The sequence below is a fragment of the Echeneis naucrates genome, chromosome 17 (genome assembly GCF_900963305.1).
Source record: "Echeneis naucrates chromosome 17, fEcheNa1.1, whole genome shotgun sequence".
Taxonomy (NCBI): domain Eukaryota; kingdom Metazoa; phylum Chordata; class Actinopteri; order Carangiformes; family Echeneidae; genus Echeneis; species Echeneis naucrates.
Genome location: NC_042527.1, coordinates 15,408,833 through 15,434,360, shown reverse-complemented (window position 1 = coordinate 15,434,360; position 25,528 = coordinate 15,408,833). Strand labels below are relative to the sequence as shown.

Here is a 25,528-nt window from a genome sequence, read left to right as displayed (position 1 = left end):
AATTATCACAGCAGTATATGATTCTGTCTCTCCTCGATGCTTGGTCCAAAGTTCAGCATTGGAAATCCAAAACACTTGAAGCCGCTGGAAGATGCAGCTGTGTTTGCCATGGAAACGGGGCTCCGATCATTGTCTTACCTGGTGTTATGCTGCAGATACAGGCTGCTGACTGCAGTGACAGAAAACTGTTGAATTTCTCATCCCTGTCCTTCAGGCAGGTCCGGTAACAGTGTTAAAATGTTCCGGGAACAGCAGGAAACGCGCGTCACTACCCCACATCCAATCAGACTCTGTCATGGATTTTTTTTTTTTTTTGCCCCTCCATTTTAATACATTTTCATAGAACCAGTTTCATCAAGGCAGTTGCTGTGGACTCCTTTTAGTTCTTCTTTTGCTCTCTTAGAATAATCACACTGTGGCAGGGTTTAATACCTTTTATGCCTCATTGATTTATGGACCGGCCATCACCAGACCCCAGCTGGGTGATCAATCACACTGTGTTGCCCTGCGCTCAAAACACTGGGCTCCTTATGACTTCTACTGCATGCTGTGTCTTGCATGGACACAGAGGCCCTTTTAAAGGTGATTCGGTTGCATTTAAAGCTTTAAATTTTGCAAGAAAGTTGATTTTTAATAAATCTTTTATTCGGGAGAACAAATACAAAGTAAACATCTTTAAGTATTTTAACATAACATATCAGTAAACATTTGTTATTTAGTTACCTGGGAAGCCCGGGGTTACGAAAGCTTCTCCTTTTTTGTATGTGCCCCTTCTCCATCCATGGACTTGTGTTCTTTTTGTATGTCTTCTCGTTCTTTTGTGTCACTCTGTGGTCACGTTGCCTCTTTTCAGACTCTTTCCAACCAAACGTGGGAACAGTCTCATCATGGTGGTTTTGCCGAGGGCTCCCCCTGAGCCTAGACCCAGTGTCACTGAGCAGTAATCCAGCCCTCTGCTGTCGTTTGTTTGCAGATGACATGTTGGGATGTGTTTCACTGAAGGTGTCCCAGATCATCGATGCCCCGGGGCCGCCGTCAGATCTCTGTCCATGGTGCTGAACACAAACCGGCGGCCAAAACCTGATGCTTGTTACTTTTTGGACTAAAAAGGTCAGTGCACATCACTCTGGGATTTCTGTTGTAACCAATACGTGAATTCAGATGTTCAACTTTTGATTAAATGTGAGTCACGCACAAGATTGTCCGGCTCAGTGCCTCACAAATTGCGCCCAGCAGGGAGCCGGGCCGTGACTGCCTTCTGGAGTGAGAGAGAGGAGAAGACGTCACAGAGTGATATGAATAGTGTCTGTTTTGGAGCAAAGTCCCACCCATGGGAAGCCAAGACATGTCAGAGTTGTTTTGTGCGTTGTTTTTTTTTTTTTCTCCTTTCAGTTCAACATCCCGGTGATGAGACGGTTTTCTGTTTTTTGAGGCTCCTCAGCTCCTCCAGCTGTATCGCTGTATCTGCAGACTAAACTGTTGTCTCACTGTCTACCGAGGTGTGAATCCAGAAGGAACTGACACCATCCTCCACTTCCACCACCACCACCACCACCTCCTCCTCCTCCTCCTCCTCCTCCATCTCCACCTCGTCGAGGTGCCGCAGCAGCAACCGACGCGGTGAGTGCGTCCTGCAGCGGCAGCAGCGGCGGCAGCAACAGCAGCAGGAGCGGCACTTGTCATTTCATCGGGACGATCCGACAGTCGCGTTAGGATTAAAAACAAGGTATCCATCTGAAGCCATCCTGTGCCAAACACCGCATGGAGCCGTGAATGCCGATGGCTTCATTTGTGGATATTAGCGCCTCTGAAGATTACGCATCGGTAAGTTCCTTTCACTTGTTTTCCGCGCTGACTGCTGCGCGCTCAAACGCACCTATTCAGCTCACACTGCGGCTGAATAACGACAGAGGTTTCCACTGAACCCTGCCTGAATGACAGTGATGATAATAATAATCTAATATCTTCTTCAGTGACAGTATGAAAGCGGTGGCTACATCCAATAAACGGGGGTTTGCAGACGCTCCTCTTGTTGATGTTTTCCATGTGCAAAGCGAAGGTCATCCGCTGCACTGATTAATCAGATGTCTGTGAAAAGGAGGGGTAAAGAGCAAGAAGCGGGGCAAAATCAGCCACTGGGCTCTGCACCACGGAGGACTGGTGTGTTTTTCCTGCTGTCTGGGAATCGTTCAGCAAAACGTTGGCTCAGTTAAACATGAAGAAAATAGCAGCATCGATACACTGTTATCCTCCTGCAAAGTGATCTGTGTGGCCCGGATGATGTATGACCCAGAAACATGAACAAAACTGCCAAGAAGTAATGATTCGGAATGGCTGCGTTATTGCACACTGGCAGACAAGCAGCCCCCTTCTGACTACAGGCATTAACACACTTGCATTTAGGCTAATTGGAAGCTTCTCCCGTCTTGCTGGGATCGTTTTAAACTGGGCATGAATTATTCATGTACCACCACGTTCAGAGGAATTTAGCACACAGGAGAAGGGAGCTGATAGGCGGAGATATGTCTTAAAACATTCCTTTTCACAATGGAGATAAATGATTAAAGATGGTGCATAAGATCCGAAGGGCTTCCAGCTCCAGCTCATCTCTCTTGCTTTCCTCTGTCAGCATCTGTATCTGGAACACAACACAACACACACACACACACACACACTCTTACCTCTCCTGGTTGATTTTTGTGAGTGTGTCTCTCCTTTAGGGCATGTTTTTGTGTTTTGCACCAGTTCATGGTCAAGTTCAGGGACTTACAATTGACTCAGCTGTTGTTTCGGATTGGAAACGGTTCAGGCCTTCATCCCTGTCTAGTCTTGTCTCGATTAGGTGCAACTCTTTCAGCTCCTCTCAGGTACGGGTACTGCTACTGGAATAAACTGCATTTGAAATAGTTCCCCGAATTACTATAAAGCTTCGCAAGTCCCACACATCCGCTGCTGAGTGAAGCAAAGACTCTTTCATTTGTGCCCAAAGGATAGTTTCAATACCATATGTTCAAAATAGCAAGGGCCATTTCTTTGAACTTCATTTTCAGCCCACACCAATCTGGGGGCTGAAAATGTATCTAAACCAGGAAGAGAAAAAAAACAAATCCAAGTCTTTCTTTGGAACTGCCTGTCAGTGGCTATTTAAGTCATCACCCAACAGTTTGGCTTCAGCCCGACACAGGTTTTGCCTCTGAGAACGTTCTGTCCTATTACTTGATAAAGCATCCAAATGATGCTTTGGAGGTCATTGGATTGGGTTCTGGTGGGAAGGGACACAGAGTGGAATTTGTTGTGTACATGAATTAGCTGTGGGAGACAGTGTGTGGTTATGTGTGTGTGTGTGTGTGTGTCTCGGCTGGCGATGGCCAGGATGTGCTTTGTGTTTGCAGTGAATCATTATGTTTTCAGGAGTAAAACATGAAGGTGGGCAGGTTTGGGAGTGAGCTGACCTCAGGCACATAGAAGTTGCTGTCTTAAAGAAAATGTGTGTGATCCTCACAAATAATTTGCCTTTGGGACTCACTGAGTCTCTCTGTTGGTGTATATAATTTCTACAGTGATTTAATCAAGGAGGTTTTGGGGTCAGATTCTGTGGGGAGAAAATAAAGAGTTGTGTTGTTTGTGAGAAAGCAATAAAAAAAAAAACCTTGTCACTATTTCCCTGAAGTGCAACGTGACATCATATCAATGTTTTGTGTTTGTTTTTAGTGTGCGTCACTAATGCTCCAAAACCAAACATCAAATTTAGAACAGCTGAAAATCCTCAGAAATACACGAGACTGTTTGTGTGTCGTAATAACAGCTGAATGTTTTTCTGCCACTCAGCTAACAGATTAATCAACCAATAGCTCAAATGTTTTCCCTTCTCAATTTGGCTTCATATACGATCATACTATTTTTTCCTTTTATAATAATGATCAGTCAAAACTTTATAATTTCTATAGTATTTATGGATGATTTTACTTTTTTTTTTTTTTGGTAAACCATGTTGATCACAAACTATCGGCACTGCAGTATGCAGAAACCAATAACTCACTAATCACTCAGTAACGTTTGGTGGCTGATAGAGCATCACTAGAAGTAAAGGAGCCACTGAACATTAAACGCTAGCATTAACATCAATATCCTGATGTTAGACGCCATCAGGTCAGCTGTATTAAAAGGCAGCAACCCTCTCCCAAGAGAAAATTACATATAGCTCCTTTAATTTGGCCCTCACAAGTGAAACCAAGTAACAGCGACAGTGCTGTTGTGTTTATGTCCATCTTCTCACACCCTTTTCTCTGTGTCTGTGTGTGTGTGTGTTTTGTATTTCAGAGCCCTTGATGCTGAAGTGTGGTGACGTTCAGGGAAGCAATCTCCGAGAACTCCTGTGAATTCACACGCCCATACACACAAACCGGTGGAGCCTTTTGGATACGAGCACTTCACCACAGACAATGAGAGGATACCTGCTGACTGCAGTCTTTCTGCTGCCCTTGGTGAGTAGTTACTGGGCAATGTGTGCACCTATTTGTTGTACACATGTGTGGGCGTGCTGATCAGCATGCAGGAATGCATTTAAACGTACACAAGGGTGTTAACGTGTTTCCATCATCAGCTTCCTCCTCCTCAGCTGGAGCTCTGGGTTATTTTCATCGCTATGCTCTTGCGGCTTTGTCAGGGACAGGCGCTGGAAGGATGGAGACCATATGTCGCATCAGCACATCAGCATACGTTACAGGTCCTGGTTCAGCTGTGTGTTAGCACTGGCTGCCTGTCCGAACAATAACAGATGGCCTGGTTGACCGGAGAGCTGCCTATCCATCTGCTCTGACTCACTTTTATTCTCATTGAAATAAAATAAAGAATGGAGCGCTTTTGCAAGATGTGTGGGAGGAATCGTATCCAGCGCAACTGCAGCACAGCAGCAGTTTTCTCTGGAGAAGGCACACAGATACATGGGTTGTTTTTGGTTTATTTAAAAATGGCATAACTTTATGTGAATCTGTTATTCAGTTAAAACAGTTAATACAGTGGTTGTGTAATTCCTAATGGGAGGCTAAAATTAATTCCCTTCGTGGTCTCACTCTTAAAAATATCTTTTTGCTGCTCTTAGCACAAATGGCGTCTTCCTCCAGTTGACATCTTTGCACGATGCAGTTGCAAGCTGACCTTCAGTGGATCATGTGGCAGACCCGTCTGATGTGATGTACTTATTGTGTGTCAAATGGGTTTGGATGGAGGACCAGTGGTCTGCAACGTCAAATGGGAGTTTTATTATCTGTTCTGCACAGTGCCGTGGTCGCCACCAAGTTATCTGGTCCTGTAAAATAGCCTCGGGGAGGGAAACGGGATTGTGTGACTTCAAAATGGGCCGCTTATCTGGAAAGACATCTGCTTCACAGAGAAAAGGAGTAATTGGGAGCACAGAACAGCAAGCACACTTAAAAATAATTCATTCATTCATTTGCTGGCACATGCATTGTTGCCACATGCCCTGCATTACTGATAGCTTTTTAAAACGGTCCTCGGCCCAACCAGATCTTCTCTTTTAATGGGATTGTGTGTGAAAAAGTGTGCAGGAAACTGCTGGAATAATGTGCAGTCACCAAATCCAAACTATCTCTGCAGTCTCAGGCATCATAAATAAAAACACAAATATGGATTACGGATGGATAACCACCTTTCTCCTTCTATTCAGTCCAACATTATAAGCAGTCAGTTTTACTGTTTAGATACAGGCTTGTATTTTATTTAAAAGAAAAAAGTTTGTTTTCCTCCAACTCAAACCACCATACTCTTGAACACAAATCGTAGGAGTGTGTCAGACAGCTTTCTAACTAAACTGTGATCCCGACTCGTGTTCGGTGGATCCACCAAGTTTAACTTCCCACTTATTTGGATGTCTTTCTTCATCTTTCGCAACCCATCTTAGTCCTTTTCTCTTGTAATAATAACTTTATATTCTAGGGCCCACCTAACGACAACAGACCTGCTCGCACAGAGGCGCTTCTCATCAGAGGACAGGCTGAATAATGATGGAAGAATTCAGTATTTTAGGAATTAGTGAAATAAACAACACTTATCTGGCTCAATAACACGCATCACTTTCTATCCAGGGTCCTATAGAAGTAAAATAAAATAATGCATTTCATTCTTTCATCTCACAGGCAAGTCTGCACTCATGCCAAACAGATATTAGTCATCTGCATCCAATTATTTCTCATTTCTGGGAAGGCTTGCCTACAATACGGAATGGCTCTTAGCTGGTTACCTGCTGCTTAGCAACATGGATGGTTGCAACCGGTGCAGAGGTCCTTATTTCCAACGATGCCCGTGTCGTTTTCCTGAAGTAGTATCAAACATTATCAATGACAACAGACCAGATATTAGGAGATAGTTCTTAAGATGCTTCACGCAATTCATGGAATATTTTATAATTCCGTCCACATGAAGCTCGATTCAGGAAATCTTCTTCACCGTTGGTTGATGTCCTATCTTATGTAGGCAGCGAGGCCTGAGGTGAATTTTATATTGGGGAGCAGAGATGGAGTGATGAGTCAGCCATGGCTCAGAGGACCGGGACATATTACACCTATCATTTCACAGACAGAGTGAAGGAGGGCACAGGAAAGCAAATGGTGCAAAACAGAGATTTATAACAGCAAGTAGAAGAGTTATAACGGAGGTGACAGATATATTCTAACTCTACTACCTCTGGGTAAATAGTTTCCCTGACTGCACTGCAGAGACAGACAACAGCAGTTACTCTCTGGTACTTTCTTTCTCGGCTGGTTATAGTGACAGTGGAGACAGTGAGGTGATATTCAAAGCATCTTCAGCTCTTATCTCAACCAATCCACAAGCGAAGCAGAATTTAAGGTGGGCTGCAAATTTGCGTGGGATTTAATGAAATTATGTAATAAATGAGCAAACCTCAAAACGATTTCCCTGCTTTTAATTGCTGTGACCTGTATTTAACACAAAACAATGCCGCTAGTTCAGAGACTTTATGGAGCCTTATTGTGAGCTTCTGGTCACTATTAGCTCTCTGTTTTAGTTCACGCTCATCACTCTCGTAGTATTGCTTTCGGCCACAGCTCGGCACTGTTTTTTAACAGAGAGGCGTAATGCCAAATGAATTGGAGAGAAATAAGCAACTGTACCGCTAAAAAACGTTCAATATGTTAAATGATTCAATCATGCTAGCCAATCAAAAAAATTTCAACTTTACCAATTTTATATTCAAGTCGACCCCTCACCAGAAACTTATTAAAGCCTTTGAGACTCAGTTCATTCGCTCGGTGTTGTCTGCATGTGGTGTGATATTGTATGTGTCTGTGCATTTTCTGCAGGTGGCCTCAGAGTCGGAGCACTGTATAATTAAGCATGAACATGAGAGATGCATGGAGAAGATTGCACTGCACAATCCCAGTGATTACCCTGATTTAGGTAAGTGAGGATATAACCATATCAGGGGTGGACAGTAACGAAGTAAATTTACTTGAGTACTGTACTTTACTTGAATTTTATTTTTGGGGGATACTTTTACTTTCACTTCACTACATTTCTATTGATGCTCTCTTTACTCGCTAATTTTGCGCTAGACTAACATTACTTGTTCTTTGTTTTTAATTGTAATAGTTTTTGTAACGCACACACCTCTGTGCATGTTCCAGTTAAGAATATAGCCACGATGTATAATGTTCATCCTACCTGGGATTGTTTCTCAATGATCGGCTCATTCCACATCATACAGCATGGCCGTATTATTACCTGGAACACGCACACCTCTTGACCACGCATTAGCTTGTAACCAGAGTTTGGATGTCTTCTGTGGACATCACTTAAAACACTGAAATCACACACAGCTGAATACCATTAACCATTAACCATTAACAACGAGTAATGCCCCGGTCCTGTGTGTTGTTGTGTCTGAAGCGGTGGAGTACTTCTTCTAAATTTCCACATACTCTTCCAGGGGTAAAATGTCTATCACCAACTCCCCAGAAAGTTGAAGTACAATGTGCGTAGCTGCCATATTTTGAAAGACTTGCAGGTTTCACCAAAGCAATCGATTAGACTCAATTCGCGCTATCCCCATCCAGGCCAGCTGACAGTCTTGCCTGGGACAAGATAATCATAAATGCCCCCCCGCTCCAGGGCAGTGGCCTCCCATGCCACCCTCTCTGTTTCCTGTCTGCAGCTGCAGCCCTCTCCTCTCTGATGGAGCTCCCAAACTCAGCTGTTTCTGTCAAAGATAACGTTTTGTGTCAGGCTAACGGACGTTAGCATTAGAGCTGGCCAGTTAGCTTACGTTACAAGCTAACGGCCCTGTTTCTTACCTTGCTTTACGTTTTTTGTCCCAGCTTCAACGTCACAACCTTTTTCAAATATTTTGTCTAGAATTTCTTCATCCTTTATTTTCTTATCCTCTTTTCCTTTCTTTTCTGATCACCGGACTGATGCTGACTGGACATTTTCCTACCGAACTTCAGACAACAGAGAACAGCCTGGCATAGCAACAGTAACCAAGGGGGGCGGGGCTTAGCGAAGGCTCGTTAGCCAAACTATTTGTTGGGGGCGCTTGACAATTAGGAAGAAAACAAATAAGAAGCTTATGTAACTCAAATATTAAACAATCTTTTCCACAAATAGGCTTATTTTGAGAAATGTTGAAAAATGATTCCGTAATTTAATGAGGGCCCAGTTCTGGGTCCCCCTCTACCCTGGGCCCGGGACAGCAGACCCATTTGTCCCCTCCTAAAATAACTGTGTTGTGATGTTGAAGGAAGAAAAGAGCTAAATAAAGCCAGTCCTGGCTGGTGTTTTGGAGCTATAAACATGTCTGTAGCAGAATCACATCAGTGTATTGTGTAATGATAATATAGCTGTCATTTTTTCAGCAAATACTTTTGGACTTTTACTTTTTAGTGATATTTTGACAAAGCTACTTTTACTTGTAATGAATTAATATTTGACAAGGAGTATCTGTACTTTTACTCAAGTAGTGAAGTTGTGTCCTCTGTCCACCTCTGAACAGTATGTTTTGTTATGTGTTTTTTTTTATGTGGTTTTATGTGTTTCTGTCCGCATATGCTTCTGTTTTCATAAACTGGCATGAAGCCATGAGTTTCTAGGCTTCGCTGCTGTGATTAAATTGTTTACTTCTTCGGTTGGTTAGAAGACTGAATGCCGTGCAACCTTCTGGGAATTAAAAACAGTATTTGTTTTTGTTTTGTTTGTTTGTTTTAGTCAGTGATGTGGTATTTTTCACTTCATCCAATCAGCTCTGAAAAGGTCACAGATGAACATGTGCAGTAAGGATGAAAGATGAGTTTCGCTTTATATCATATTCATGTTACAAATAGATCACCTTGCAAGGCCAATATGCTGCACGGGCAGCAATCAACCGATGCAGTTCACAAACCAAATGTCTGCCTGTAATGTCACGCTGAGCTGCTTTCATGTTTTTCTCACATGTCCCGTTTCCAAATAATGCAGGAAACTTGCTCGATGATTCCTGGAAGCAATTATTTTCTTGGCTACGGATTGCGGGTTTCATTAGCAACTGCTATAGGCCTCCCGCCGCTCAAAAGTTTCACAGCAGACTTCGCTGTGACTCACTGCTTCACTGACAGCCACAAGCTCTTCGGGAACAAAAAAAAAAAGAAAAAAAAAAGAAACATGAAAGATTCACAGAGTAAGATAACAAGTTTAAAGAGGAGAGCATCTGCATGTTCAGCTCGTTCTTCATCTGAAGCTCTTAAAGGTCAGCCCTGCAGCTTTCCTGCAAAACGCATGTGAACTTGAAATGTGTTTAGTTTTACTGTCTGATGCTGCGAGGTGGGTCAAAGTAAAGGTATCATTCATGAAGAACTTCGCTTTTGAGTGGAAAATTAGTTCAGATCAGGTATTCTGGCGCCATTTAATTCCCTTATTCCTCTGCAACATGTTTAGATGTATTAGTTCTGTCTTAAGCCATCCATTTTCAGACTGTACAGTCAACCATATTGGCCCTGCCTGCGCCCTTTAGCTGATCCTTGCCTCTTCCTTCTCTTTAAAAGGAGCCATTCTGTGTTTCTGCTGACAGCAAATCGTTTATTAGGAGATAAAAACGCCTGCTTTGCAGAAATCCGACTTGGAAAACGAAGAAAGAAAAAAAAGAGGAAAAGAGAAAAATGGGGAAGCCTGTAAAAGGTGTTTTATTTTTTGCTTGGTTGGATCGTCTTTTTTCTTTTCAGCTTTTACCAGGTCATTTGTTTTTAAAGCATGTTCACAGTTTCTTTGCTATTATATCTTTAAAATTGAAGTGCTCTTAGCTCAGATTAGTCTGCAGACCAACTTACAGTGTCATATAATAATTTTCTGTGCTGTAATAACAATGAAGTTGAATTAGAAAACAAAACAAACAAAACAAAAACAAAAAAAACAAACAAACAAACAAACAGACAGTTTATTAATTTGTCTTCATCTGACAGTTTCTTTGTTGCCAAATAAAAATTGATTTGGGACAAATTGGGGGTTGGAGCTGTTCAACTAGATTGATTGACAGAAAATAAACTGGCATATGATTTTTGGATCCAAAAACATTCCCACATTTCACTCTCTCAATGTGATGACTTGTTGAAGCTCTGTTTTTGAACGATTGTGCGCCGAATATCTTTATCTCGCTTCGCCTTTTAATCTCTTATGATTAAACTGAAAGAAACTATTTAATGATATGACTTTGGCATACAGCAAGTTGTTCAATTACCTGGATCAAATTTATTAGGCCAAAGCACGTTTGTTGTTTATTTTCTTTGTTGGCCTTCACAAGAGCGTTATTTCATATTTTTCTATGTGCCAAGTAGAAAGAGCAATGAATGAATTTTGGTTATGGATTACAGAGAGCTCATCTCACTTTGTCCTGTGATTGGATCAGCGAGAAGGAATCCATCTGTCTGTGTTTGTGTGAATGTACCTTATATCATGCATGTATGTGTTTGGTCTGTGTCTTTGCAGCCCGCTGAAGATTCAGAATACTGTCGGTCTGTGCGATATAGCCAGTGATGCAGAGTGCTTTATTAAGCAGGTTACCTCTGTCGCTCAGTGCGCCTCATTTGGCTCTGATTTGCCCTTTAAAAGGTAATTGGCTTCGTGTCCGGCTCACCAGACAGAACCAAAACAGATTAGAGAGCCAAACAGAATAGAGAAAGGTCTGCAAACACACACGCACAGGAATATGTGCACAATCCCAAATACACAGAAGCACACACACTCAAAAAGACTCAGCATGCATGCAATTGAGCACACACCCAATCAGACTTGCACCTGCCTCTGTCGCACTATAAAACCACCCAAGCAACAACAACAGGGAGAACTAGAGAGATTTGGAAATAACGGCAGGAAGGGATGGGGAGGTGCAGAAGATAAAGCACATGGAGGCTGATAGTAAAAGAGTCCAAGTGAGAGCTGCACTGAAACAAAGGACGTGAGATCTACAGGGAGCCTCAGTGGAGTAAAGATGGAGGCAGATGAGGAGAAGGCGATCAGAAAACAACAAAAGATTACACTGGGTTTGGCAACGTTTGTTCATACAAGGGGAATGAATCACAGCCACATAAACTGACCCAAAGAAGAAACAACAAAACCAGATGAAATCAAATGTCAGATGCACCAGTGTGATTGATATCTTTACTTTCAAACCTATTGCTTCAGCCATTCCGTTGGGCAATCCTTTAGTTCAGCAAAAATTCCTCCCTTCATGAACGTTCACTTTTTGTAGAAATTGCATTAGAGGGGTGTTGGCTGAACACTCCAATCATTTTGAAGGCTGGGTTTTCTGTCGTCTCATTTTGTGTCAGGAAATGATCATAAACTTAGATCACACATTTTAATTACCGAATGAAACACTTCGACAAAACATTAACAGTATAACGGTCGTTCATGCAGGATTTACTGTTGGATTAGTTAGATCAGTTAGCATTATTTATATTTGTCGGTTCTATCTGTTTCTAATAAACCATCAGCTGTGTATAAATCTTTAATCTCCTTGAACTTAACAATAGAAAATGTGCTCTTTAACTATTACAGCTTATTCACTGTGTCACATGCGTTAAACACAGACACCAAAACCCAAAGACCAAACATCCACCCATCTAGATTACATCTCGTTCGCTGTGGAGCAACCTTACAGTAATGGCCAACATCATTTATTAATTGCCGTCCACCTTTTGAGGGCTGAAGGTGAGATCAGAACAGTGTTGGTGGTGATATGTAATCAGTCACAATGAGGTTTGATGGCAGCTGAGACAAAGCAGAGCAACTTATTCAGCTGAAACACGAGGGACGGATGATTCCTGGGAGTTTGTGTTTGTTTTAGAACGAGAATCTAAATGCTCAATTGTGTTAGAAAAACAATGAGATCAACAGTGGCGTCAGATGATGTTCTTGCTTACGTCTTGTGCTACGTGCAACTGCTGGCAAGAAATGTTCCCCGTCTGTTTCCTGTCCATCCACATCAAACTCAGGCTGTGATGAGAGGAAAAGAGGAAGTTGCTCTCGCACTGGCACAGACTGTGAAAGCCGTTGTGTCGGGTCCTTGTCGCTGTGCATGTGCTGTGTTTGAAATCACTCGTTTTAGTCCAGTGTTTCAATTAATGCGTTAATTTATCAACCGGTGCAAATCAATAAGAGAACAGAAGCTGGTTGAGGTGTGGTTTTATTTTTGTTCCGCGGGGACAGAAAGTGTGACTTTGTCGCCGTGTTAATGACAGCAGGTTCAGCTGAGGGACTGTCTCACTGCTGGGATGTGGGAGGAAGAGGACAAAATAGTTATGTAATAAATGACATTTTGATAAAGTTAGGCCGCGCATGGGCACACACAAAAGAACTAATTAAACTTTAGCTAAAGGTTCATTAACTCTTTTGTGTTTTTCCATCCTTTTACTCTCTTTGTCTAGTAGGTTTTAAAACTTGAGTAAGGCCCTCGCTTGTTGCGATGCTCCAGGTGCTTATTTTATTTGATGAATTTTCAATCGGTCGGCGTGCTGTTGGTCAAGTGGCTTGAGCACGTGCCGTATAATTGCAGCATCCCTGTTTAGAATCCAGCCAGGAACACTTCCTTCTCTCCCACTGTTTCTTGATGCCCTTTCTGCCAGTCTAAATTAAAGGCATGAAAGCACCAAAATAAATACTGTGTTCCAGATCATCATCAGCTTTCTGTTGCATTTCATTTGTGCGTGGTACATCGGGTTAGTTTTATCAATAGCTTTCTGTAAAGCAGTTCTTTTTGCACTTTACAGAATTTTCTGGTGGGTTTCAGCTCGTCCTCCTACAACTTTGCTTTTTAGCTTTTTGCTGTTGCATCATGCAGCATATTGGCCATGTTTCTGTGCTATGCATCTATGCATCAATGTTGGGTTCACATCTCATTTTTGTGGCAACCAGTGTGATCCAATTTAAGAAGAAGGAGCTGTTTATGTAGAAAATACACAGCATTTTCCGTCCCAGGATTGTCTGGTGTTACCACAGATTAACTGTTAAATGTGTAAAAATAATAAACAGGGAATGAAATCAGCTTTAATGTTTTCAATAGTTTGGTCCATGTGGGTTTGACAAATATGGTCAGTATATCGGATGAAACCTCAAATTCAATAGCCATGAGTTCAGTTCAGTTCCATTTGAATGGTGTAACATCATCTCCTCTGCAGAAACGATGTGAGCGTCACGCTGACCTCGGGTGTTTTCTCTTTAACTTGTCCTCTGGCCCACAGTGTGTCCGTGGATGTGGGACAACCTGACCTGCTGGCAGGCGGCCAGAGTCGGTGAGGTTGTGGTGGTCAGCTGTCAAGAGCTTTTCCAGAACTTCATGAGTTCTGAGGACGGTGAGTGGAAACAGCCGATTTCTTATCTGTCGTTTGCAGCGCCGTACAGTCCTGTTCAGCTTAGAGATATTCTGTCCTTTCAGACGGGGGGAAGGTCAGTCGGAACTGTACTGAGGATGGCTGGTCTGAACCTTACCCTCAGTACGTGGAGGTCTGCTTCTTCTACGACAACACCACAGCACCACTTGTATGTCCGCTTGTACTTCATGTAGATGACAATTGTATTTATGTCAGACACACACACACTAAACCTCTTTGTGAATTCCTAGAGCTCATACTATCCGTCAGTCAAGGCCCTGTACACAGTCGGGTACAGCACATCGCTGGTGTCTTTGACCACAGCCATGGTTATTCTCTGCAGATTTAGGTGAGCAACACAATGGTCCTGTGATAGGTCTGAGTGTGTTTAAATGTTTTATCCATGAATATTTCAAATGAAAATGCGTTCAGTCTAAATGAGAAGGAAAAAAAGAAGATACACATCAGTAATCTGTAAAGAAATCCGTGACAAATGAGAGGTTTAGTTTGTTTGTTTTTACATTAAACCAAGGCTTTAAAAGTTAAAACGAATAAAACATCTTAATTCATTCAGCAATAGACCATGAATTTGAAATGATAAATGCTAAATATGGGCAGCACACTGGAGTAGTGGTTAGCGCTGTTGCCCCACAACAAGAAGGGCGCAGGTTCGGTTCCCTTTCTGTTCAGAGTTTGCATGATCTCCCTGAGGTTTCCTCCCACCGCCCAAAGGTTAGGTTAACTGGTGAGTGAGTGTTTGTTCGTCATCGTGTACCCCATCATGTACCCCAGAGCTGGGATTGGCTCCGGCAGCCCCCACGACCCCGAACCAGATAAACAGTAGAGGTAGAATGAATGAATGAAGAAATACCAAATATTGTCTTGTTTCAGCTTTCGTATCTTTACTGGAAGCAAACTAGAAACGCTTTGGTTCAGCAGGTTTTACTGACAAGCTTAAAAAAAAAACCTAACGAAAAAAACAAACACCTTTCTGAGTATCTGAAGGTTTGAAGGGTTGAAGGAATTTTAAAAGATGATCTGGTATGTTTGAAATTGAAAACAAGGTGAGATCAGATATATTTTGTCTTTCGTCCTTCTAGGAAGCTCCACTGCACCAGAAACTTCATTCACATGAACCTGTTTGTGTCCTTCATCCTGAGAGCCATCTCCGTCTTCATCAAAGACGGTGTGCTCTACGCTAAGGAAGACAGCGAGCACTGCTTCGTGCACACAGTCAGTATCAGCATTTCATTCACATGCATGTACAGTGGTACCTGGGGGTCAGCGTTTTTGTTTATCAGCAAAGAGGAGAACGCTGGGACTGCTGGTTCGGTTGTTCAAGTATTTTTTATTTTATTTTTTTTCTCCCCCAATTCAAAGTCAAATTATTTCATTACTTTAAATTTGAAGTGTATAATTGCAAAAAGAGGCCCTCATTATTCTAAATTATCCCTACATGAATAAAATGATTGCTGGCAGGTTTGGTGTCGGTGTAAGAAGTTTGTGGGATATTGGCTCCAGGAAAAACCTGTCAAGATTATTGTTTAATTGTTTCCAGAGTGCATTATGAAATGAGTTTTCATCAGAGTACGAGTGACTCATTTCAGAGAGGAAAACATCTGACCGGGTTTGTTCTGTTTAAGATTAGAGCACGCCTCGAAGCCGTTCATTCTCCAGCCTGTCCTATTTGATATGCACCTTTTGAAGGAACTTCAATCACATGCACATTTTACAAAAAGTAAACACACAATTAGATGACTAATACTCCCTGATTACACACGCAGAACAAGCTCCTAGCCTTTGTCTGCTAACAGTGCACTGCTTGCTGTTGTCAAGCCGCCATTATAAGTAAATCTATTTAGCTACACTAATGGCTTCAGCAGGCCAGTGGAAATCTTCTACTGGAGGTCCACTGACATATCTATGGTTACTTTGCCCTTTCTTTCTCAAACCTGTTTGCCTCGCCGCTAGCGCCATAGCAACCACAGGTCACATCAGTAGCAGGCATCAGATTGGTGCTGTAATTGGTTGACCTCTCACAAAAGACGATCTCTGTCAACGAACTCATCAAATTAGAGCTCACCTGACATTAAGGGGTGGGAGGAGGCGATCTAGCACACTGCGGTCTCATATACATATATATATATATATATCAGCTTAAGTAGGTGTTAACAGTGTTTTGGACAGGGAGCAGGGATGAGTTTTTCAGGGTTTTAACAAACTTAATATGCTTGCGGAGCACTTTAGATCCAGACTCTCCCCATTTCCAGTGTTATGCTAAGCTAAGCTAACCGACTCCCTTTATCCATTATTCGTGCTAAACCAAATACTTCTGTCTCCAAGTTCATATTAAAGGAAAACTCGTGAGGGTGCTGTCATATCTTTATTCCAAATCTCACCAAGAAAGTAAACACTAGTACGCTTATGAAGATTTTTGTCTACTTTTTCTCCGTTATTTTTTAAAGACTTAACAAATTGCTGATGCCACCTGTTTAAATTTGCTTATGATATTGTCTCAGAGTAGACAGAAGCTTCTGTCGCGCTTCCAGCATCCTGCAAAGTTTGCACAATATGAGCAATGAAGATAAAGTCGGACCTTTACCTCTGCTGCACAAACACATCCTCCCCTTTGTCTCTCTGTGCAGGTGGCGTGTAAAGCAGTGATGGTTTTCTTCCATTACTGTGTCATGTCAAACTATTTCTGGCTGTTCATTGAAGGTCTGTATCTCTTCACTCTGCTGGTAGAGACCTTCTTTCCAGAGAGACGATACTTCTACTGGTACACCATAGTCGGATGGGGTGAGTTTCCGGAACATGTCTTTGCTTTTCACTAACCGTTACATACTGATCGTTACACTGATCGATACATTCATATTTTATAGGCAGGATTTTAATCCTCTAAAGAGTATGTTTTCATTAAAATGAAATGAATCAAATAAGGCTTCTGAGATTTCATGTTGGTATTAAACTTTGAGATAACATCTCTTAGCAAACAAACTTCCTCTGCCGACAACCTCAAAATAGATTTGTCTTTCTTTGGCGTTACCAAACTCATCAAGGAAAACTGTACTTCAAACAAATAAATTGTGTTTTTCAATTATTGTTTTCTCAGGAACTCCCACCATTTGTGTGACTGTGTGGGCTGTGCTGAGGCTCCACTTTCATGACTCTGGGTATGTCCCACCTCTTCCTATGGACTTCATATTTCCGTCATTCAAGTTATTTACGTAACTTGATTGATTTTTTTTTTTTTTTTTTTTTCTTCATTTCACCCCTCAACCCTTTTAAAATGTAATCACCTTTTCACACTGCACAATTTAAGAAAACATGACGCCCATGACAGAAATAACTCATAACTCACAGATCATTTCACTCATGTTGACGATGTTTTTAAAGTTAAAATTAAAACCAATCATCTTTCGCATGGGTTCACGTAGGTAAGCCGCCAATGTTTTGCCATTCAAAGTAATTGAACAAATCCCTGGTTATTTCCCTACCTTTAAATCGATCCTTGTGTTTTATGTATAATTTTTATTTAGTATTATTGACTCTGCGCTCTGAGTTTGAGAATCAGTTCATTGTCATAGTACCAAAAAAAATGCCAATCAAACAGGTAATCCTAAAAAATCGTTCAGGAATAAATGGATAACAATAAGAAGAGTGAAAGCAGAGTAAGTTCAGTCCCTATTGCACATGTTCATATTGTATATGGGAAATGAATATATATGCATTAGAACAATTAAAGCATGTTTATATATTTAAATTCATTACATTATATCCTTACTACAATACCTTTGTGGAGAGAGATGTAGATGGGCACTGTGATTATTGATCGACACCATGCTCCTCCTCCTCCAGATGTTGGGATACAAATGAGAATACTGCCCTCTGGTGGGTGATCAAAGGACCAGTTGTAGCCTCAATAATGGTACAGTTGATTTGTTCATTCTATTTCTCTTGTGTCTTCGTTTATCTCTCTCAACCCAACCGGTCAGGCCCCCCCCCCCCCCCACCCCCCTGCTCCACAATATATATAAAGATGCAACTTTGTGATGATTTGATGCTATATAAATAAATTTGATTTGATTTGATCTTTTATTTTTTTCAAACACTCACTGATGACCTTACTGGGATTTGATTAATGGCAGGTTTGTGTTTCTGTTTCTTTCCCTCAGATAAATTTTGTCCTCTTCATTGGAATCATTATTATCCTGGTCCAAAAGCTCCAGTCACCTGATATCGGTGGGAATGAATCCAGTATTTACCTGTGAGTTACAAGTGATCAGATTCACTCACAGACGTGGTGCAATGTTTCAGAAAGGAGTGTGTGTTTGTGTCTGTGTGTGTGCTTGTATGTGCGTAGAAATCAGTTAAATACCTTTTATAGTGCACTCTGCACGTGCACCACCTGTAAAGAAATGTTAATTACTTTTGCTTGAACAATTTTCATGTCTTTATTTCTCACCCATGAAAAGAGCAAAACCAACAATGAACTAATTTTGTGTTGCCGGTGTATCATTTTATAAGGTGCTATTTTTGCAAAAACAGCCAAAATAAATCCATCACTGACCGCCCCACTCAAAAGAAACGTGCACTCCCAATGAATTGGTAAAATCTAAAGTTCCCACCTTTTTTAGGAACAGACTTTTTGGTGTATTTGTGAATTTTAAAATCCCAATCTTGGTCTGGATGGAGGGATGGGCAAACACGTTGTTGGTTTTGGTCTGACTGCTGACTGATTTATCGTCATTATGAAGAAAAACTGAATGACAACAGTTTTTTGTTTCTTTTTGTTTTGTTTGTTTTTTGTTTTGTTTCTTTACTGAGACACCCTGGATGCTATAAACCTGCTGTAAACCTTCTTCTTAACTGATTCCCATCTATTTCGCTGCTCCCTTTTGGATCAGTGGCCTTGTCCCTTTAAATTCGTAAGTAATGTGCTGATAAATTGATTGAAAAGAACCCATAATAGTCTTTTTTTCCAAATTTTTATCACTGAATCGCTGATATGTCCTTCTAGACACTTCTCAGAACATATTCATTTGTACTAGCTCTTGGCAGGAGGCCTGAGCCTCATTATGGAGTTGTACTGTAGCCAGACATCACTCCTGTTCTGCTCCCCCAGGATAGTGTCTTTTGAGGCCCCCCGGCAGATAATGTCATTCTCATCTGTTGCTGAGACCTGTACGTGCGTGACCGAGCGTGAAGACGTGTGTGAGTGTGTGTTGTGTGAGTCTGCGTGTCTGTGTCCCTAAAGACACTGTCTTTGTTGTATTGTTGTGTTGTCTTTGTGCTGTGTAGCAGCTGTGCTCAGAAATGCTTCAGTGAGCCCACACAGGCTGTTCAGCATTCGTGCAGGATGTCAGAGTTATCTACCATCACACTGTAAGTGTGTGTGTGTGTGTGTGTGTGTTCGTGTCTGTCTGTGTCATGCTGCATGTGTGTCACCAGGGGTTGTTAAACTCTTTTTAATGGTCTGGGTTCCCAAATGCACACTCTCCCTCAAACACAAATGTATGCACGTTTGCACTTCTGTACCTGTGAGGACCCTCACTGACATATTGTGTTTCCTCACCCCCCCACCGACAACCCAACCCACCTCACCCATCACAGCTACACGCCCAACACCAACTCTTCTCCTGACCTGCACCCCAAGGGAGGCTCATTAACTCAAGATAAAACTGCATATTTATCGGCCCCCAGATCGCAAAACCCAAAGGATGTTTTCAGTGCAGCAGATGAGGCCACTGTGAAAATATCAATCAGGCAAAAGTCCTTTGTGGTGTTTATCAGATTAAAATAAATAAATAAATAAATGTACGTAACTTGTTGCACCCCTGTAGATGTTTGATATAGACCCAAACTTTAATCAGAATCAGTCGGTCAAGAGGAATATTACGAAGCTACACAATGGCATAAAGCTTGAATCCTCCAAAGTAGTTGGTATTGTAGATATGCCTGAGTCCATTATCGGGGGGACACAGAATGTTTTCTTTGGACTCAGGATTTATGAGTGAAATTTCTTTGAAAATTTTCTCGAGCCTTCCTTATGTTTAATTGTGACAACAGATATCTGAGCAGATGTTGACCTCTCGTGACTTCTGTCATCTGCCGTCTTTCTCCCCACACACCTGTAACTCATCTGTGTCATGTCTTGTGCTGTTTACTGTAAGTGTCATGTCTGTGTTTTATTTTCACACCGTTCTGAAGTTTTACAGGCGTAACACATTGTTGTGTAACACGTAAAGCTGCAATTCCTCCATTTTCCTAATCTACACTTCACTTTAACCTGAACCTTAAAACCAGGTCTTAACCCCAAACGGCTTTCAACATGTTTACCCAAAATGTGGACAACCAAACTGTCCTCGTTCATGCTTTCAAAGGAAGACGTACAAAGCGCAGAAACGCACACAATCACGTACACGCACAACTTGGATATTAAGCACATATAGTTTTTATGTCAGATTTGCTTTTCCAGTACTCATGGAGAGACAGCGGCACAACGGCAAACGACAAATCTGCTGGTTGATTTGCTTCAGATTTTCTCTTATCTCAGAAATGCGTCACAGTCCGACTGTTTTTAAGGTCCTGGTGTCATTGCAATGCACTGAGACAGACTGCTGTGTTGTAGATGGATGTCTTCCATTTTGGAGGTGTAATTATTATTATTTATTTATTTATTTTCTGTCTATTTGTGTATTTCTGTCCATCTGTGTGACTGCAGGGGCAGATTGCATACAGTAATTGTTTTTCATTACTGTCAATAAATGCCATAAAAGTAGCATACAAGGAGCAGTAGTGGATACAGCAGCTCAAGTCCACTTTTCTCCTCCAGGTGACTTAAAAAAACATTAAATACATTCATGTAGAGGTTCACGTTTTCTTTTTCATAACGCAGTGACACCCTAAAACTGTGCTTTTCAGTAATTATATCTCACAAAGGAGTAAAAGGTGCATTTGTTGAGACTACTTTCAGCTGCCAGTGAATACACATTTGTTGTATGACAGTGTTTATGTGACAGACTAAACGAAAACTACGTTACCCGTCTTTATTATGATGAGTTGTAATTATTTTTGATAGTTTAGCTGGTGCAGAGAAATCAGAGAACACTTTAACTGTACAGACAATAATGATCAGTTTGTTGAAGATTTCGTCTTTTCATGGTATTTTTTGACAGTAAAAGATATAATGAATAAATATAAACCCCCACAAAGAATTCGAATTAAGCCTGATTAAATTTAAGCCCTAAAATATGCAGTAGTCTTAATTTTGGAACAGAGATTCCCAAGCAGTTATTGTTAAAAGTGCGGTTTTTACAAAATATCCGATTCTACAGAAGGCGAGGTCACATTAATAGGCAGAAATGGTGTCATGACATTGCATCAGTGGCTCTGTTCTTGCATCACATCCAGATGACCAGCAGCTGTAAAAAAATGTTCAGAGTAGATTTTTTTTTTTGGCGGGTCTGATTTACATCTCAGATTAATTAAACTATGTTGTGTGTGCTTGCAGGCGTCTGGCACGTTCCACCCTGCTGCTCATCCCGCTGTTTGGCATTCACTACACCGTGTTCGCCTTCTCACCTGAAGATGTCAGCAAGAGGGAGAGGCTGGTCTTTGAACTGGGACTGGGATCCTTCCAGGTACACTCCGCGAGCTCCTCCAACGTCCACTTTCAGTTAAAGAGAAATACCAGTTGATGAATGAGAGACGATAATGGGATAATAAATCATCTGAGGATACAAAAAGCTCTAAAGGAGGCCGATAGTGATGATTAAACCTCTAACTTCCTCTCTCTGTCCAGAGCTAAGCGGTGAGGAGGACGTTTACAGATTGCCAGACATTTCCTGTAGTTTCCCTGATGTCAAACGATCATTTCTGGATACTGAATCTTTGTAGCTGTCAAAACACAACATTTTGTAGTCCAGATTTAGTAGAGATGGTTGAACGAGCTGAATCGTGCTCACAGTCAGATTCTCTTTGATGTCTGAAGTTTTGTGATATTTTTAAAGATGAAAGCAAATTTCCATCTCAGTCATATTTTTTGTCTGCATTCTCGTCCTCAGGGCTTTGTGGTCGCTGTCCTTTACTGTTTCCTCAATGGAGAGGTAAGCTTTTCAACTTGATGGTTCACCCTTTGCTTGGATAAAATATGGCAAAGACAATAAAAGCAATAGATAATGAAATTTAACACATTTAAAATAAATCCTTTTTCCGGTTTTAGTGCTCTCCTGTAGTTAACAACAAAACTCCAAGACTCTTGTAAATCCCAATTAACATTCCATATCAATATTTGTATTAGAGATGTGTTGACGTTTATTCATTGGGAACAGTAATTATAAAAATATTTTTATTCGGCCTGAAGAACGCCTACATTTACATGTTTCTTTTCCAAATGATGTGCTGCCAAGGATACAACTCGATGTGCATTTGCACCGTGAGATGGCACTTAATGAATGGAAATAATGACATCTGCTGTTGGCTTCCTCACCAACAATGCTGGATTAAAATGGTCCACAGTCAAAAATCTGTTGATCCCTGATGTAATATTTGAAATCCTGTTTATATTTGATTGCAGCTTTTTCATATTACATTAGTCATACGCTGTTTATCTCCATGTTATGAATCCTTCATTTAAACAGGAACCGTTGACAAACAAATCAGACAGCGTTGCCCTCCAGGGAACGGTGCACTGTACCTTTTTGGTGGAGCCGGTACAGCGTAAAGTACATTAAAAATGACCTTGTGAAGTTTCTCCCTGAAGGTGCAGTCGGAGATCAAGAGGAAATGGCGCAGCTGGACAGTGAACCGGTACTTTGCTGTGGACCTGAAGCAGCAGAGACACCCTTCGTTGGCCAGCAGCGGAGTGAACGGCGGTACTCAGCTGTCCATCCTCAGCAAGAGCAGCTCCCAGATACGCATGTCCAGCCCGCTGGCCGAGAACGCCAACATCAGCCTCCCCACCTGAGCGTCTGATTGGCCGGTGGCAACTTCAAGGTGCCGTTCCTCTAAACATACATCCAGACCAACCAGAACAGACCAAAGTGGCCCCTTACACCTCTTCCATTTTGTAATTTGACCACACCTTTAGCAAATGAGGTATTTCTAAAAGCATTTATCGGAAATATATTGGAGGTGCAGAGCTGGCTTTCATATTTAATAGGATTTGATTTGGTTACACAATATAATTGCATTTATTTAACTAGTTTCAGTGCTGCAGTCGACTCTGTAGGTTTCAAACTTACATGATTAATGATGCACTTTTACAAACAAATGAAATTCCACTATCAATTAAGCTGTGAAATATATATTGGAACACTATTTCTATCTAAAAGTGTAACTCCTTATGTTGTTTTATTTCTAAAATTATTGTAAATACCACATCGAAAGAACCACAAGATGTAAAAAAAGATCAATAGTTAAATATCAACGTAGGGGTCATATTTGGCTGTTGGTGTAAAGTAAATGTGATTCAAAGTGCCATAAAGGATGCCTGACTGGGTCTGATCTCATAACAGTCCAAAGTTAAACATCAACCGAACGTTCGCCTTGCTTGTACAAATGCTCATTGTTTAAATATTTCATCTTGAATTTAAACGTTTTTCTACAATCAGCCATAAGTACAGAGTATGTCAAAAGATAAATAAAAGGAAAAAACAAACAAAAAAAAAAACAACTCATGGACTTTGTAAATAGTAACTTTTGGTGTTAAATTCAGAATTTCTTTATTTTGCATAAAGTAGTATTGTAATGACCTTTTCAAACAAAAGGAACTGGAGCCCAAATCTGTAGACTTCATCACATATCTTGAAGACCCAGAAGATCCTGCCCACTTTATTCTGAAATATTTGTTTGCATTAAAAAAAAAAATACACAACTACTACAAATACAAGAGCACAGTGCCAAAATAAATGAATGTTGAAGAGCAGTGTATCTCAGCCCTGATGCTTAGTGAATTTAGGACAGAAGACCATTTCCTGCTCTGTGAAATTGAATTTATTTCACAAGAAAATCAATGTTTGCCCCCCCCTCAATAAAATGTTGGATAAATTTACCTCTTCGGGCCTCTATAACTATCCAAATTAATCGAAGTGAGAAAGCTGCAACCTGCTGCTGCAGAGGACGTAACATCTATTATTTCTTCAGATAAAGATACATATATATGGAAGTCCATACAGTTTTTCTGCAGAAGCTGTAATATCCTTTATTTGGTTTCCCCTTTCACAAACTTGACAGACGTGCTTTTGCAGACTGTGAGCATGAACATGTGCCATTCAGTGGATGCCTTTATCCGAAGCTCCTCATAGTGCCATGACTTTATATGGGCTGTATTTTATTGTAGGCTGTGTTGTGTTCTTACAGATGATGTGATTCTTTGCCCTTCAGCTTCAACCCACGGTGCCATATTGAATTCCTTTTCATTTAAGATTTCGAAATGAACCATCGTCTACACTCATATTCCAAAGTGCCTAGTCAGCCAAAAATAGCTATCACTTTTATTTACAGTACATCGACTCGTTAAGTTGAGCCCAATGTGTTTTATCATAGACAGCTTTGCAAAATTGTGCTTTTTATCATCATGTGCAACAAAAGCATCTATATTTACCTTATTTGTTGGTTAGATTCTTCTTTTTAATACCCTTTTCTTTTTTTTTTAATTACGATATGACTCAATTGCTCACAATTATTGCAGCATTTTTTCGAGGTCCATCTTGATTTAGCGGTAATGTCACATAAACCGAAACACTTCACATTGGAACAGTTAACACAAAATGCTTTAATGTGACCGCTCTTGACAATCTGAGTGTTGCCCGTTTTTCTTTATTCTCTATTTCTGTTCGTGCGCATCCATGCAATGACAACTATTGTGGGGAAATTATTTGATCTAAGGGCAGAAGTTCAATAAGATGAAATGTTGAAATGTCGTGTACAGGAGGATTTTTCCATCATATTTATTCCATATATTTATTTAATTTTTTTGTACAGATTCTCTCATCTTAGTGGATTTTTAAAAAATGCACTAACAATGAATTGGTGATATTGTTGAACATATGTATATTTATTTTCCACAAACCAGTGCCATGTGAAATGATCCAATGTACAGTCCATGTTTTTCTCAGCGTAATACTTGTATGACACACATTCAAAGGGGCATAAATGTTGTGCCATGTGTGGTGGTGGGAGATGTGTGGCACGATGTCTCTTCACTGGTTTTAAAGAAAACAAAAAACACTTGAAGGAAACTGCTGTCAAACGCAGAGGCTATGTAGTGAGATGAAATATAACTAACCTCTAAGAGATAAAACAGACACATCAGAGGAGAAAGTGAGTCTGAGACCACAAACTATCAAGTGATTGGCCAGAGGTGGAAAAGATGGTTTCATGAAATGAAGGTGTAAGAAAATGGGTGAAGTGCGACAGATGCAACACAGTGTGTGTGAGAGAGAGAGGGAGAGAGAGGGAGAGAGAGGGAGAGAGAGGGGGCGAAAGGAAAAACCACTCTGCTGCTGCTCCTGCTTATGTGTTCGACCACCAGCTGTCACTCTGAGTCTGCGTCAGCTCAGATGGAAACGACCATGTCTCGAAGCTGTTAATGTGTGTGTGTGTGTGTGTGTGTGTGTGTGTGTGTGTGTGGTGGGGGGGGGGGGGGGGGGGGG

The 25,528-nt window shown here is 41.1% G+C and overlaps 1 protein-coding gene across 3 annotated transcripts in view; it reads left to right on the top strand.

The window, feature by feature from the left end:
- adcyap1r1a (adenylate cyclase activating polypeptide 1a (pituitary) receptor type I) overlaps positions 1 to 25,528 on the top strand; it is a 40,011-nt gene extending 14,483 nt beyond the window's left edge. The window contains exons 2-16 of one of the 3 annotated variants that reach the window (XM_029524882.1): positions 974 to 1,824; positions 4,321 to 4,484; positions 7,341 to 7,437; positions 13,743 to 13,853; positions 13,937 to 14,040; positions 14,123 to 14,220; positions 14,972 to 15,104; positions 16,517 to 16,670; positions 16,984 to 17,044; positions 17,730 to 17,799; positions 18,047 to 18,138; positions 19,173 to 19,256; positions 21,385 to 21,514; positions 21,938 to 21,979; positions 22,636 to 25,528. In XM_029524882.1, coding sequence (XP_029380742.1) covers positions 4,443 to 4,484; positions 7,341 to 7,437; positions 13,743 to 13,853; positions 13,937 to 14,040; positions 14,123 to 14,220; positions 14,972 to 15,104; positions 16,517 to 16,670; positions 16,984 to 17,044; positions 17,730 to 17,799; positions 18,047 to 18,138; positions 19,173 to 19,256; positions 21,385 to 21,514; positions 21,938 to 21,979; positions 22,636 to 22,839 — 1,422 coding nt within the window. In that variant the 5' untranslated portion in view covers positions 974 to 1,824; positions 4,321 to 4,442 and the 3' untranslated portion in view covers positions 22,840 to 25,528. Of the gene's footprint in view, positions 1 to 973; positions 1,825 to 4,320; positions 4,485 to 7,340; positions 7,438 to 13,742; positions 13,854 to 13,936; positions 14,041 to 14,122; positions 14,221 to 14,971; positions 15,105 to 16,516; positions 16,671 to 16,983; positions 17,045 to 17,729; positions 17,800 to 18,046; positions 18,139 to 19,172; positions 19,257 to 20,595; positions 20,686 to 21,384; positions 21,515 to 21,937; positions 21,980 to 22,635 lie in introns of those variants that run through there. The other 2 variants (XM_029524883.1, XM_029524884.1) reach the window with 2 other exon arrangements.